The sequence below is a fragment of the Leptopilina boulardi genome, unplaced genomic scaffold (genome assembly GCF_019393585.1).
Source record: "Leptopilina boulardi isolate dan_hultmark-lab unplaced genomic scaffold, ZJU_Lbou_2.1 LbouV2_257, whole genome shotgun sequence".
Lineage (NCBI taxonomy): Eukaryota > Metazoa > Arthropoda > Insecta > Hymenoptera > Figitidae > Leptopilina > Leptopilina boulardi.
Genome location: NW_026137815.1, coordinates 25,896 through 43,236, shown reverse-complemented (window position 1 = coordinate 43,236; position 17,341 = coordinate 25,896). Strand labels below are relative to the sequence as shown.

Genomic DNA, 17,341 nt, shown 5'->3' with positions numbered 1-17,341 from the left:
GAAACTCCCGAAGAACACTCATGAGCAAATTCAACAGTTTGAAACGCCATCTTTTTCATCTGTTTTGCTATAATGATAACAATGTTATCTAATTTACCGGCTCACTATAGGAAAGTGTTTCCATATTTTGCCACTTGAGGCGCCACCGAACAGCTGTTAGAAAGCCCGGAAAATTTGAATCAACAACAATACTTAATATTTTTTTAAATATATAAAAAAAAAATAAAAGGAAATAGAAAATATATATGGAATATTGAAACTTTTTAAAGAAATTATAAAATTACCTTAGTTGGAAAAATAAAAACATTTTCTAATCTTAAAAAAAATTTTTAATTTTTCTCAGACAAAAATAATAAAAAAAGATGTGAATATAACCCACACACATCCAATCATGAAAAAATAAAAGAGAATAAGAATTTTTGTTTATTATAAATAAATAATAAAACACGCATTTTTATATTATAACTTTGTTCTTTATTTAATACCTCGCGAGACAAAATTATAAAGTTTAAGAGATGGCAATCTTATAATTTATATAGATAAAAGCCGGGAGAAGAATCGTCAGTCAACTTATATAAAATGACCTACACGAATTTCTGAATCTCTTATTATCACTTAAATAAATCTTTAAAAGATTTGTTGAACGAGTATAAACGAATACAAAATTTTTGTGTGAAAAGCAGCATAAAAAATGAATGATATAATAGAAAAATGCAAAAAAAACTCTTTTTTAATTCTGGTTCGATTAAAGAGATTATAATTATTAGAAAATAAGCCAAAAATTTGTTCTTCTTTCAAAAATAAACTATATGATAAATAAAATGTTGAAACAAAAATATTGATATAAAACTAAAAAGTAGATTTGAATTTTTATTCAAAAATATACTTTTAAAAATTTTTATATCAAAATCTATTTAATTAATTTATATAACATGAAAAAATAATTGTTTTTAAAATATCATTTAAAATGTAAGGCTGATTTTCTTGATTACTTATAACTGAACAAGAATTAAAAAGATATTTCCTGAGAAAAACAGAAAATTTGTTGTTTTACAGGTATTGCCAAATTTACACTTATACATGTTTAGGAATCATGACACATATATTAATATTTATTTATATATATATATAACTATTGTGCATGTACACGAATTTTAAGTACGTAGATATGTGTTTTAAGAGAACTCCATATCTGCTTACTTATTTTTACATACCGAAGGCTATTGTGATCACTTGACAGCACATGAAAGAGATTCAAGATATATTAGAGTCAGTGATCTCGATAAATTTATTTAAAGTGATTGAAAAAATTACGTAAGAAAAATTATTATTTTTCAAATTTTGAAAAACACTTAAGAAGAATCACAATCAGAGGGATTATCGAAAATTCATAAATTTCATTAACAATTTAACGATTGCACACTGACTTATACACTAAAGAGGTAGTATAGTCATTTAAATTCCCATCATTTATACATTAAAATATTTATACATATAACATATATACAGGATTACTGCAAAATTTTTTTTATCAAATTCTATACTGAATAAATATTCCTTATTTTTAAAACTAAAATTTGTTTTCAATCCAAAAAAATTGTTCTTCATCTATTTTTAAAATTATAAACAAATTTTCTTGTATGCAAATTTATAAATAACATCAATTTTAATACAATAAAAAATAAAATAGAAATCTTTGAGAAATCTACATTTTTCTTTGAGTCAAAAATAAACTTTCAACAACTTTCCCACAATTATTAACAATTAAAAAATTAAAATTTGATTTAAAAAATATTGAAATTTTAACAAACAAAAAATTTGAAAGAAAAAAAAATTGAATTTAAAATTTTACTGTTTTTAACAAAAAATAAACATCTGTATTTTTTCATTTGTTTCGATATCTGCAACAACCCCGATAAAATATTATATTAAATCATCTTTATATTATAGTAATATACATATCATGCAATTTTTTTTTTAAATTACATTCAAAAATATATATACATATTTTATATTAAAATATTTGCTCTATTTTATATAGGAAAACAGCTGCCTCTGTTTTGAAATTAAAAAATTTCAATTTTTTTTAAATTCAATTATTATATATATATATATAGAATTTGAATGAAAAGTTTTGTGAATTAATATACGAGAAAACATTTTCTAGATCACTGACTCAATAAATTTTGTCCATATAGGGAATGTGTTTCTCATGGAAAATGTATAGAATTGTTGACTGTGAAAAATCTCTATCGAGTGCTGATTACGTTTAAGACAGTTTTTTTTATGATTAACTGTAGAATTTTTTGCAACATTAATAAGGTTGTTTCGAAAAAAAATTCACTTTGATCAAAGAGCAAACAATTTTTAAATAAAAAAAATTTAATCCAAAATTCTTTAAGGGCCTTTTTTTAAGTTTCTATTTAAATATTTTTATTTTACTCAATTTCCTAAATAATAATTAATATATATAAATACATATATAAATTTTTATATAATTTTTTTATATAAAATTTTTATCTCATAATTGACGTGATGAAGACATATAAATGTTTTCATTTATGATGAAAACATTTATATGTTTTCATCACTTCAATTAGATACAAAAATTTTAAGTTCAATTTGTAATATTTTTTGTATTAATTGGAAAAAAAAATTTTTTTTAAACAATTTTTTAATTTATAAAATTTTTGTTTTTATATTAAAAACTATATATTTTTTAAGTACCTACAATTATTTTTGACTCAAAACTTAAATTTAGAAACGAAAATGTACTACAATGTGACCCTTTAATACCAAAAGTTATTTTGACGTTAAAATAAATATTTTATCACATTGAAATTTCATATTGTTAGGGCCAAAAGAAAAGTTAAATAACTTTTCTGGCTCTCTGATTCAAAGCTAGAACTAATTTTTTGAAACAGCCTAATTGTCAGTTTTGTGACGGTGGTTGCGCAGTATCAGTAATAACAGCAGTAGTATAACAGTAACGACGGAAGTCGCAATAGACATAGTTACAGTAACGGTAGAAGTATTATTGTAGTATTGTGTAATAATATTATGGATATACGTATAAATAGGTTTTTTCTACGTTAGTTTGATTAAAAATAATTTCATAAACATAATAGGTAACTTTATATCGGAATCGTCTCAGTCAGTCCAAAATATAGATATACATAATATGAATAATATTTTTTTCCTCGATTATTGTAGCTTTAGTACAAACATAATATATTCGGCTGCTGAGACGAGACCGTTTTCATCTCTTCTTAATAGTCTAAAATCACATAAACGTAAGAGTATCTAGTCGATATGGTCAACGATAAATTTTGACCTTTCGATCTTAGGATTCTCGCACGCAAATAACGACCCCCGACGGATATAATATATTTCTTAAATACATATATTATATAATATATTTATATATAGTAAGACTCGCAATTTTCTCACACACGGTGTGAAAGTGCTCGACTTGGCTGATAAGCTCGACGCTATTTCAAAAAGATTAGGGTCTCCGAGAGCTTAAAAAAATATAGAAACGGTTTTCTAAAATTGAAGCTTCTTTTTAATTTTTTTTTTTTTTTTACCTATATACGCGAACATCCCCATTAACTGGGATGTTGGAAATATGATAGACAAACTCGACTATAAATTTATTTTTAGAAGCTTACATTCTATTTACGGATTAGTGAAGTAGAAAACTAGAATGAAAAATATTTCGTTTTCGTTTAAAAATTTCAACGCCAATTGTCTTTTCACGATTATTTAAACTTTACATCAGGCAAGATTTATACAGTGCAGTGGACGAAACGTGCGAGAATCACGTCCTATATAGGCTACTTTTAGAAAAAGGAGGGAAATTGCGACTTTGAATTTCCATCATCGCTTCTCCACTCTGATATGTCGAATTTGTCACAGAAATCTGTAATTATGCTATCGGTTGTCGATTTGCAATTTTCTTTTTTTTTTTTTCATTTCACGATATGTATCTCAGTCAAGGAATAATAATGATCAAATATTTAACATAATTATCACAATATCTCGTAACTAGAATTAGCCACAGCTTTGAGCGTCGATATATCTTGATCAAGGGCTTTTACGAATTTTTATCCTTTTTCGAAAGTTTCTTCGATCGCTCTTCACAATTAAAAAATGACTGATTCGACAACAGGAGCATAATTTCAGACAGAGTATTTAATTTTTCTTTTAATTTTCTTTGTGACTTCTTTAAAACTATATATAACATATGGGGTATTACAAAAGAGCTGGAATCAAATTTCAAATTCTTTGATTCAAGTTCTTTGTATTGCGGCGCAAATTCTGAAATCAATTAAACCGAAAATAAGGGAGTCATCGCTAGGGATGGATGAATATCCGGCCGAGTCTTCGTAACCGACACTTTTGTTAAATTAGTATATATTACAAACTCGGTGAAAAATTACAAATACATAAATGGAACTTGAAAAAGCTGCATTACAATCTAGAATCCTTAAAATTTTTTAATTCCTAACAAAACAAAAAAGAATGTAGTATGTAACAAAATTCGTAAGAATATTCTGGTAACTTGTCACGAAATAATGAGAAAATTACTAAAAATTGTTATATATAAAAAAAACAGCCTCCCGGATATCCGGGCACATCCCTAACTATTATAAACACGGATTCACACAAATACCGTGCGATATAATCTTTTCTAAACAATAAGCACTTTCATGGTATATATATTATATCAGCTTTTTCCCTAGTTTATATAAACAAATAAGTATTAATCAATCTCAACCCTAATGATTCGAAGCACCATTCTCGAAGAGCACTTCTTTTCTCAATTTCACTTTTTTCATTCAATCGGTCTTTAAATCATTCATTCTTGTCATACATTCTTGGTCTTTTTTTCTTTCTTTCTATACATGTATTATTATTATTTATAATTAGGATTTCTTTCGTTTATTAACACTGTCCTCGCATTTTAAAAAAAAGGTTCCTGCAATGTCGCGCGCAATGTCGTCCAGGAGTTAAATTATAAAAAAAACGAGGCGAACATATAACACAAAGGGACCAAAAACACCGAAAATAAGAATCTATATGGAAAAGAATGTTCTTTTGCTTTCAAAAATAAAAAAAAAATTACAAAGCAAACTCAATTATTAAACCAGTAAAATGGTTTACTGGGAGAATGAAAATGTGTCCTTAAAAAAAATTGTTCAAAAAGGCAGGGTGGCCATGAACATTTCTTCAATGAATGAGGGTGCGTGTACGATGTCCAACAACTTCAAATAGAAAATTCTCTGATGACCTTGCACGGATAAACTTCGAAGTTCTGGAAGTTTACCCAGTAGTCGAGATAGATAGTGAGTTTTTCGTTGGGCTTCTGCGTTGTAAGTGACGTGATCTCGCAGGGATGAGATTATCTTCATTTGAAGTTGTTCTACTTTCTGCGGTTCTCGAAGACCATGTCTTTCTGTAAAATATAAAAATGATTTCAATTAATATTTGTTATTTTAAATGTTGTAATATTAAAATTAAAAATTTCAAATACATATCTTAGCTATTTTTTTTACAAATTTTTAATTGTTTATAATAAATTAAGTTTCATGTCTATTATATCTTCCCAATTAAGTATTAAATTAATTAATTAAAATTACATATTTCAATAAGATAATTTTATTGTTAAAAAAACATATTTATTTATATAATGCATCTTTATTGAATACTTTATGCGTGTCTATGATTTTGCTCTATCTTTCAATCCACTCACCTTCACCTACTTTTATTTTTATTACTTTCAATCATCTCAGATTCTTTTGAAAAAATATTTAATTTACTAAACTTAAAATATTTTATTAAATTTATTTAAATTTTTCTTGAAAATATTACATTTTATTTTTGAAAATTTTTATAATATAATAACATTATTTGAAAATTAAAAAAATTTAACAATGAAATTAATAGAATAAAAAAACCGAAATTTCAAACATATAATTTCAGAAATGAAGGTCAGAATGAATTTCTAATTTTATGAAAAAATTTAGATTTTAAGAAGCTCAATTAATGAAAGAAAAAAATATATAATCATTTGAAGCGACTGCAAAATTATAAAGATTTAAATTTTGATAAACAAAAAATTGTATAATACAATATTTAAAAAAATATTTTCTTTTCAAAAATCGAAAAATATTTGCAAATAGATTAGAAGAAAAATGTGAATATAATTATTTTTGTTAAAAAAAAAGAAATATATAAATAGTTTTCTGATTAGAAAGTTTAAGACAATAGTCGAAGAAGCTTGTGCGAGTGCGGAATTGCTTTGAAATTCATATGAAGGTGATTGCATATAGCCATGCAAGATTCATCATTTTTCTCCCATATAACTTTCTTTCTGTAGATTTAATTCTCGACGGATCCTTCAATTGACGAAAGCATCGATATCGCGTGTTGAAACAACGATTGCCGTCGGACGTTGCGGTTTCGTAATGCACGTCTTCAATAAATAACCGGCGGTCAATTAATTATCGAACGGTCCGAGAGAAACCGAATTGCAAGTGTGTGTGTCTGTCTACACATATTCTATCAATGCCGAAATGTGATGAATATTTTAACAACACGAAATAATTTGAAGATTATTCAACTAAATTGGAGGGATAATAATATATGTGTATATGTTATAAACAGCCATTTGTAGCTATATGTAGTATTTTTTGTACAAAAAAAAGTAGAAAAGAAATCTTTAAAATATATTTCTTCAGATTTCTTTTCTTTTCTTTTCTTTTTTTTTTTTTTTTTTTTTTTGACAAAAAATAACAAGCTACAAAGATTGTTAATTATTAAAGAAAAAAACAGTGTCTTCTACTTTTAAGAGTTTCGCATTTAAAATTGATTTTGACTAACCAGTAACGAGCGCGAGGGCGCAAAGGCAGGCAAAGGCGCTGATATCAACGTCGAGGACATGAAGACTTTGACAAAAGTCCATGATTCCTTGAAGCCAGTCGCCGAAACTTTGTTCGCATTGCTCACGTGTGAGGACTACTCCGTTGCAAAAAGTCAGTCGGGTGTCATCTACTTTTGTGCGGTACGCCAGCCTCAGTACAAAAAGTTCCAGGCTGGCATTGAGGAAGAGGAATTTCTGTAAAAAATACAGAAAACGATTTACAATTACTATTTCATGTGTTTTCACACTTCGTTATAAACTTTTTATCATTATCTTTTACAGGCTTCACAGTCTTTTCCTTATACCCTCTTTTTTCTCATTAAAAAATATTTTCTCATTTTTAAAAATAAGAATTTTTTTAATTTTTCAATAAAATGATTAAATTTATATGAAAATAGAATAATATTTTTCTATGAAATCTTAGATCAGAAATTAAATTTAGGAAAGAACAAATTGTTTTCAACAAATAATATGAAACGTTTTTAAATAAAACAGTAAAAACTAATGTCTACTAGTAAATATAAATATAAAAATTGTATTTTCAATAAAATTTAATTTTTAATTTCAAGAATAAATAAATTTTCTCTTTATTTAAAAGACATTTAATTCTTTATTTTGTAAAAAAGTTTTTTTTTTTTACTAATTTGGTAAAAAGAGGACAAATTTAATGCTGTAAAATTAATTTTTTGACAAAAACTTTGTTTATTTGCATCAAAAAATTTAAATATTTAATCAAAGATTAATTTAATGTGAATTTATTTTAAAATTTTAAAAATTTAATTTAATTTTAAAATTTTCATTTCATTAAACTGTGATGCCCGTAACTACAATATTGTTTATTCGGTTGCTCGCAAACACCTTTACATATAAAAAAATTTCAAATCCGCAACACAAACTTTTTTTTAAGAAACTTGTGAATAAATTGTATATAAATAACGCACAACTAAACTAATAGCAAAAGCGCTCGATTTCTCTCAATTTCTATTTTTTAAAACTAAATTCGAATCACTAAATGAAACGATTTTTAAAGCACTATATAATTGTCTATAATCATTAACCATAATAATCGTAATGGTCTTTCAGTCACTCCGCACTTTGTTGTTGTATCAAGCGATGAGAAGTTGAGTTTTTCTTCAAGTTTAAAATTTTAAGTAATTAACAATTAAAAATACATATTTATTTATTTATTAGGAATTACACTTGAAGCCCTTTGGTACAAAGTACTCAACAATAATTTTAGATATTAATAAATATATTTATTGTTATTATTTTATGAAATCAATCAATCAAATAATAAATTAACAAAGACAATTTTATAAAAATTAATTGAATTTAAATTAAATTAAAAATAAATATATTAAAATAAAAAAGGAAAAAAGTTGTGATTTTTGTATGAACTTTGTAAAAAGAATAAAATTGTTGAAATAAAACTAATTTAAATTCTTGAATAATGTGACATGATTAATTTTCTATTCTTTACAATTTTTTAAAAATTGTTATATTTTGGAATATTTATTTAATTACTTAATTACTTTTTTTTTAAATCAAACAGTTTTGTCATAATTTTATCCTTACAAGATTCCTATGATCCTAATTGATAACTTAATTGATTTTTTAAAATTGGGATCAATGCAGAAAGAAAATATAAAAATTAATGGTACAACTATTTTGAAAGAATAAAATTAAATAAATATCAATATTTGAATACATAATTATATAAAATAAAACTTTCGACTAAAATGGACCATTTCAAAATTTGAGTAAACTGAAAATATTTACAAATTTAGTAATAGTTAGATAATAAATAAAATGGGAGGTTTTTTTAAATTGAATTAATTCTTCTAAATAGGAAATAAATTATTTTTTAGTCAAAATGATCAATCGTAAAATGACTGTTTCTTAATCGATATAACATAAATGATGTTTTCATTTATTTTATTTTCAGCACAAGATAAAATGAAATTATTACACGTGTTAATTTAAAATTTACGTATTAATAATTAAAAATAAAAAAAAAAAAATAAAAATTAATAATAAATTTAATTATATTAAGATTGAGAATTAAATTGTGGAGTATGTCTTTGACGGTGTTCGTGACTCGTGAAGAAGAGTTAGAAAAAGTGTATTACACTCGGGGTATATGCTATTCCAATATACGTTGAGCGAATAGTCTGTGTCGTCAAGTCGAAACCGTTTGAAGTTCGTCAAGAGTGACCTTTTAGAAAATGCACGAGCTATCGATCCTCACATGTAAGACCAGGTTATCAAAATCAACGAATTAATAGTGTGTAGATTAACTGTTTCAATGCATAGCTTATTTAATTATTAATACCTATTGAATTCATAGAAAACATGAATTTTTATAAAACACTTATTATTACTTAAGGGAGTGACATCACGGTCTAGAATGTTTAAAGAATCATTTTTTCAATGTTGTATCAGACTTAAATAACTATCATTTTGTCAAATTTTTATATAAAATGATAATTTTAGTTCCGGCTATAATCATCACTATAATTTACATGAAATAATTTTATTTTTCAATTTTCGACACTTGCAACAGTCGCAATTGTGGACACCATTTTTGATAAAATATTTTTTTTAGTAAAGTTTAAAAGTGTATTAATGTGTTATAAGTAAAACCCAATACCACTAAAGTTAGTTCTGAAATAATTCTTAAAATTTTGAAAAAAAATTGACTTCTAGACCGTAATTTCCCTTCAACTCAATAAATAATCAAAATTAATGAATTTAATATTTATTTATTTAAAGAAAGAAATTTAGAAACTTCCATAATTGAAATAACTAATTTTTAGACAGGTCAATTAAAATGTTAGTCAAGTCTTTACATCATTAAAAAATATTTAATTTTCTATATAAAATTGTAACGCGTACGAACTATTTGAAAGATATTTTTTGAAGAACCAATTTTTTTCTACTTGAATCAACAATAAAATGAAAATATTACTGACTTGATCTTCTGGTGTTAGGTCCATGAATCCGGGAATTTTGTCAGCAAAGTTTCTGATAACGTCCACTGACGATGTTAAGAGATTGTAGAATTGTTGGGTTTTCTCTGCTTCCGAGAGTGGCGGTTCACCGGGAGAAATTTCGCGACATTGAGAAAAGTCGAGATTTGCGAGATCTGGTGTGGTGTCAACGTGGGCACGAACAAGTGCCGTTATCAGAGTAACTGGAGGACTCGGTGGTGATTCCTGGGGAGATTTTGGTTTCGAAGGCAGTCGACCTCGTCTTCCTTTCAAAGAGTCCGTTCTCACAACCTAAGGACATTCCAGATAATTAGTTTTGTCATTTAAAGTAAGGCAAATAAATGTTTATATAAATTAATAATAATATTTTATAAATTTATAAATTTTGAATATCTGCGGAAAAAAAGAATTCGAGATGATAAATTACTTGAGAAAAAATTCTTCTAATATTTGAGTTTAATTTTAAATTCAAATGAAATTAAATTTTCAATTTAAAAATAAAAGTATTCACCTCCTTGACCATGCCAACCAAGAGGCACTTTTGAAAGCGACAAAATTGACATCGATTTCGTCGACGCTTATCTACAGGACACGCCTTTTCGGCAAGACAAACGTATTTAGAACCTTTCTGTACTGTCCTTTTGAAAAATCCTTTGCACCCTTCGCACGTTCGAACTCCGTAATGTTGACAGGCTGCAGTGTCACCACAAACTGCACACAACTGACTTGGACTTGGCGGTGCTCGTTCACCTCCAGGAGATGGTGAACCAGTCGTTGAACTTGCTCCACTACATCTCAATTTGGGTGATTCGCTACTGCTATAAAATCGACAGACACTTGTAAGTAAAGAAAATTTTGTTTTCATTTTTATTTTACAATTTTTTTCTTTAATTAGACGCACGAATAAATTTTGAATTTTTATCTGCTTAAATTTTCAAAAAAAAAAAAAGAATTTATATGGATTTTTATAAGATAGAATTTGAATTTCACCAAATTTTCATTTATTACAATTTTTATTTGCACTAATTGTCTATGGAAATAATTTTTAAAACACCTAATTTTCTTTTGTCCGAACAAATATCCGAAAGAAAGATTTCGGCGCGAATTTAAAAATTCATCAATAATTTTCTTGATAATTTTTGATTTTGTTAATTTTTAAATTCGTGTTGAAATATTATTGTCGGATATTAGTTCGCTCAAATAAAAATTCGGGGTTTTAGAAATTATATTCAAAATGACAATTCGTATAAATAAAAAATCAATTTAATTAAAATTCGGTGAAATGAAAATGTTCGAATTTTAAAATTTCAAAATTCTGTTAAATGAAAGTTCGGTTAACTAAAAATTTTCCAATAATTATGAAAAATCGATTAAATGGAAATTATTTAATATAATTAATAAAAAAAATAATTCGAAAAAAGGAAAATTGGACTGAAAAAAATTCTATCAAATGAAAATTCGAACAAATAAATTGTAGGACTTATTCATGCGTCTCATCAAAATTAAGGGCAAGGACTAGTGAAATTTTAACCTATCAAAATTAATGTTGTTTAGGAGTGTTAATTTTTTTTCTGTCATTATTTAAAATATAATTAGTAAAATTGAAAAAAAAATTATTTTGCCAGTTTTAGAAATTTTTTTTAAATTAAAATTTTTCAATATCCCTACCATTGATTGTTCAGAATCACGAAAAAAATATAAAAAATTACAAACAAAAAAAAATAAGAATTATGTAAAAAGTTTAATTTAAAAAGAATCACCATTAACATTGACTACCAATAAAAATTGATACCTTATTTAGGAATAACAATTTTTTTAAACATTTTTTCGGAAATTTCGAGTTTTATTTTTAAAATTATTTAGAAAGTTTTTTTTATTTTTTCAAATTGTATTATAATTTTTAAAAATATTGTCAAGAAAAAACTTGATATCACCTAAACGACATTAATTTTGTTGGGTTGAAATTTTGCCGGTCCCTTCCCTTTATAGTTTTAAATAAAAAATTTAATTTTATGGAAATTTAAAAACTTCATTTAGTAGAAAATTTTATTTAGATACAAAACTAAAAATTCTTTTTTAATCAAAATTTCTTTCTTGATAATTGAATTAATTTAATATAATTTGATTAATATTGTAGAAAAACTTTTAATAGAATATAAATAGAATTGACAATTGAATTAATTATTAAATAAATAAAAAGTAAATGATTTACAAAATATAGGAAAGCAGTGAAATTCACCTTGATGATTCAGATCTTTGAGGTGGTAAGGAGGCACGTCGAGGTCGAGGTGTTCCAGGAATGACGACAGTGCTACCAACAGCAGTACGGAGATCACTTGGTGTTACTGCACCCGGTGAGGCAACACTGCTGGTGACACTTGGAGGAGGTCCATAAACAATAGGTACTGACGCGTAAGGTGATTCTTGATGATTCGTTGGATTTGGAACAGCCGCAGGCGTTGGAGCTGATTCCGTTGAGAAAAAACCCAAATGATGATGATGATGATGATGATGATGTTGATGATGTGTCTGCTGTGGTTGATGCAGGTGATTTTGTTGAGAATGATGTTGTTGATGATGTTGCTGAGTTTGTGGCGGATGATGTGGCTGATGTTGGTTATGATGATTTTGGTAGGGAACAGCCTGAGTAAAATCAGAAGTAAACGAGGCTCCTGTACAGGGGTAAACACCTTCTCCATAACAATCATCATCCATCTTGATTCCCAAACTCTGCAATTCTTGACGATATCTTTGAACTGTGTAGGTTTCTTGAAAGCTGGGAAGTGGCGTTGGACTGCAAATATTAAAAAAATTTATCAGACTTATTCTGCATTGTTTTTTTTAAATTAATTAATTTAATAATTCGAAATTTTGAATTTGTTCATGTTTGGGATTTTTGTCTACTAATATAATGGGATATTACTGTTTTATTGATAATTTAAGAAAAAGAAAATAGTGAAATGAAATAATTACCTGAGTGAATCAGCTTGAACGTCTCCTGGAAGTGGAGGTGGTTGAGAATGGACTGAGTGGTGATTTTGCGAGGGCGCTTCCTCGGAGCTTGTAACGTCCTGTGGATTGCCTAGTTGCAGTTCCGGAAAAGGATCGAGTTCTTCCGGTAGACTTCCAGCATCCGTGGAGTCAGTGTAAGTGCCGCTTAACAAATCCGAAAAACTACTACATCCAAATGGACTCTGCAAAAATAATTAATACTCATTTTTTAATTCTATACAAGATTAATTAATATATCCGTTCGCATTGCAATTTATTTTTAATAAATTATTAACATCTTTATAAACTGTATTTACATTTACCACTGTTTTTATCTTCTTAGCTCCAAATTTTTTTTCTCATTGATTTCAAAATCGTTTTAACTTTTACATTTTTGTATGTTTCTTTCCAAAGTTTTTTTTTATCTTTGAAAAGCGTTTCTTTAAATTATCTTCTTCAATATTTTTCTTTTTTTCAGTAATGTGATTTCTAAAATTACATTTTTTGACAAAATTTTAAAAAACTAATTACAGTTTATAAGGATAAATTTATAATTAATTCGTGCGTTTGATTTAAACCGGTTTAAAAATTCTAGACTTTTAATTAAGTTTCATTTGTTCTAAATTAGACGCACTGTCTTGTATACCGTTAAATTAAATTTTTTGGTAAATTTAAATGTATTTTTCTTGTCAAAATTATCATCATTACTTGTTAATTTAATATTTCAAAAATAGGGGAAAGAGCTAATCTAATTGAAATTAATTTTAATTTCATTATAAACGAAAAATTAAAAATTTGCGAAAAAAATTTATAAGCTTCTTATATGAAGAAAAAATAAAAGGAAAAACAATGATGACGAGAACGGAAGGGGAAAGAGGGTAAGTATTCAATTTGTGGCAGCGGTTCCGCTGTTGGTTGACATTTTGCTAATCGTTCCTCGGGGAATCCCTGGACTAAACTTCCTGAACCGTGACTAGTATAAGAAGCGACGAGGAAGGTGTTTTTGTGAAAGATTCTCTCATAATATATCGATCGTCCCGACGAGTACATATTTATATATTTTCCCATTGTGTCACGATTGAATTTTCATTGAGCCGTTATTGCAAGTACAAATATATAAGAATATATTATGAGAATGAGAAGCGTATGCGCGGAATTCGCCATTGTACTTAATTAGTGATTGCATTATAACAGAAGTTTAGAAACAGGTTATAGGACATCACGAGGATCCGGGTAGCGTAGGTTGGTATGCAGATGTCGCGTACTCGCGGTATATAGGAGAGGAATTAAATATACTGAATTACTGATTCTTAGGATGTCGAGAAGTGATAGAGAAAAAGACAGATACAAAGATTCGATGTTCAGGGTGAGAGGTGCAGTCTATAACGACTCTCGACAAAGTGCGGATTCCGGCGCGGGATTGTTGCTTCTTTTTTTTTCTCTATTGCAATCAGCCGATTGTTAGTAAACATTGCAACTTTACTGCGCAACAGCCAATATTTACGTCCACGTATTTCTCACGAGGTGGAAAAAGAATACATAGTTTCTGCATGATTCGAGAAAAAAAAAACAAGAAACTTTATAGGAATTGGAAGTGTTTTGTGAGCTTCTTTTATTGCAATAATGTAACAAACTGCGCTGAGAAATTCAACCCTTAAAACTAGGTCAAAGTGACCTTAATCGACAATTTAACAAAACTTAATTCTCATTATGTTCCACGAATGTTGATAATACATTTTTAATTACTGTTTATCTATAATCGCATTAAGAATAACTCACGTATTTCTATTAAAACTGACTCTGATTGGTCATTAGGAACTTTCTTAACCAATCAGCTTTATTCAGAGTGAAAATATCTTATTTCTTTTTCTCTCTATCGTTTGTTTACCGTAGTGGAACATGTTTATTTACCTACTTTGATAAGATGGAAAAGAAATCAATAAAATAGAAAATTTCTGTGAAAAAACCGTGAAACATGTCAAAAAAAATCTGAATCTAGTAAGTATCCTGTGAAAATTTATAATATTTTTTTTGTATCCTTTATGTATTTGAAAGAAAAGATAACCTCAAAATAAAATGATTATTGCATATAACCTGAAGAAAGATTTATATTGAAGAAATTTTTAATATCTTATATTTTTTCAGGAAAAACTGAGTAAAAAGAGAAACTCGAATTAAAATAAAAACTTTTCATTTTGAGGTTATATTTTCGTGTCAATAATATTAATAATCGCTGTTTAACTTCTTAATCGGTAAAATTTTAGTATTATATTCCTATTTAATCATGATTAATGTTCCTGTTTAATTAAGCAATTTAAAAAAAATTTATTTTTTCAAAAAATGTTTGTTTTCGTTTTAGATAAAAAAAAAAAAAAAATGAAAACAACTAAAACAGAATCTGATGAGATCACTTAAAATTTTATATATAATTTATTGCTTTTTAGAATCTCTTTACTTTAATGTTTATACATTCCATCAAATTTAGGATATTAAATAATCATATATGTATATATAAGAAATAATTCATATACGAAATTCCGTCAAAGTATTGCATCTTTTTTTTTTATTGAAAAACGAAATTTTATGTTTAATTTCAATCTTTTAAAATATAGGTACATATTTCATGAATTTAAATGAAAGAAGTTAATTTGGATATTTATGATTTCGCTTTTATTACGTACTTTGGTTTATTATGCCAATTGATTAATTTACAATTTTATTATAGTCTTGAGAAAAATATGCTTTGTATTATTATTGAAATTAATATTTTATACTACGAATTTATATAATTTAAATAAATTATTCAATACCGGTTCTATACCAAAAAATTTGAAATTATATTTTTTTCTTAAAAATTATATATGAAAATGTTATAAGAATAAATAATATATACCTGTGTCTGCAAAAGAAGCATACTTGACGCGACGGTGAAGGCGGTTGTGGTTGTTGTCGATGAAGAATGATTAGTCGAAACTAATGCGGGAACGCTCTCTGGGGCGGAAACTTGTCTTTGTTGTCTTTGGCGATGTTGTTGCTCTATTTCGACACGAGGCACTACAATAGCACGTTGACTTCCGTTACTGTTGTCACTATCGCCATTTGGCGAATGCAGTTGCCCTGAAATAAAAGAAAATTATATATTATTAATTTGTTAAAAAAGCCAATCCAATTAACACCAAATTTTCAACTGCATTAAATTAATCATAAAATAATCTAATTTTAAATAATTATGATATTCAGGAATTTTATAATATTTAAAAAACTACATTCGATTTAATTAAATTTTAATTAAAATATGTAATTGTATATGTGTTTATAATTAATGTTTATCTGATAATATATGATGAAGAAGAAGGATATAATGATTTATGAAAAAAAAAATTCGATTCTTGTTTATTATAATTCGAAGGTTGTAATCTTAGTTTGACGAAAACGAAAGTGAAGTAAAATGTACATCTATATATATATATTGAGTAACATTTTTTAATGACCCCCCGCTTGAATATTAATTATCAAGTTGGAGTAATTAAAAAAGAAATAATTTTCTCAGAATTTTTCAATAAATGAATACAATTATTCTTTCACTGATTAATAATAATAATAATAATAATAATAATAATAATAATAATATATATTGACGTATACATATTGAAATTATAAAAGTCGAAAGATTTCTTCCTTGAAAAAAAGAGGAGAAATAAAATTCAAGAAAAACGACCGCTTACGAGATTGACTGCATCAATTTATTACCTCTGGTTTAGATAAGCGCATCAAGGTCTGTACCATCGCTTATTGCATTATGCGATGCGATGCTTAAGAATATTATACCTGAATCGACGGGTTTTCGAGATTAAAGTCCAGTCTAATTCCCCATATATACATATATAGTTGCCGCGCAATAATAAGGACTTTTTTTTAACATAAAAGCCAGAAAAAATTCAGATATGTATATAATAAAACCAAAACCTTGATGATAGACTTTTATGTGTTTTTTTTTTATTTGTAATAAAAATTTTTAGTTTTCTTTGAAAGAAGATGCATTAATATAAAGTCTGAATTGTATAATTAATCGAAAAAGAATATATACATTTTTTTAAAACTCTTTATCTGACAATTTCTGGGTTTGACAAATATTTTCAGATATATACATAATGATGCAGGGGGAAAAATTCTAAAATTGAGAATATATCTTTGGTATTAATTTTAGAATATTTTAATGCAATTTATTTTTAAATTAGCATGTTGTAAATTTGAAAAATTTTCTTATTGTAAGGGAAAAATATTCTAAAGAGAATAAATTGCATTTAACTGTTCTAAAATATTATTTAATTTAATTTTTTAAAATTAAATATAACATAAATATTTTTCGCATTTTCGGAAATAGTACGTACAATATTTACGGTACTGACTGCTGTCCATGGCGATCATTTCTTCA

General features: G+C 26.4%; 1 protein-coding gene across 1 annotated transcript; it reads right to left on the bottom strand.

Moving 5' to 3' along the window:
• Positions 1 to 3,559: 3,559 nt before the first annotated feature.
• Positions 3,560 to 15,966, bottom strand: LOC127280896 (probable nuclear hormone receptor HR38). The gene is made up of 7 exons (XM_051304208.1): positions 15,800 to 15,966; positions 12,889 to 13,109; positions 12,155 to 12,709; positions 10,427 to 10,730; positions 9,898 to 10,206; positions 6,886 to 7,120; positions 3,560 to 5,458 (listed from the first exon to the last, which is right to left on the bottom strand). Exons 1-7 carry the CDS (start codon positions 15,818 to 15,820, stop codon positions 5,202 to 5,204), a joined length of 1,902 nt encoding a protein of 633 aa, XP_051160165.1. The 5' UTR covers positions 15,821 to 15,966; the 3' UTR covers positions 3,560 to 5,201.
• Between the last annotated feature and the right edge of the window lie 1,375 nt (positions 15,967 to 17,341).

Coding starts and splice junctions, on each gene's coding strand:
- LOC127280896 (XM_051304208.1), bottom strand. CDS start 15,820: ATGCTTCTTTTGCAGACACAG. Junction 13,110..15,799: donor TGCTTCTTTTGCAGACACAG/GTATATATTATT, acceptor TTATTTTTGCAG/AGTCCATTTGGATGTAGTAG. Junction 12,710..12,888: donor GTTCAAGCTGATTCACTCAG/GTAATTATTTCA, acceptor TAATATTTGCAG/TCCAACGCCACTTCCCAGCT.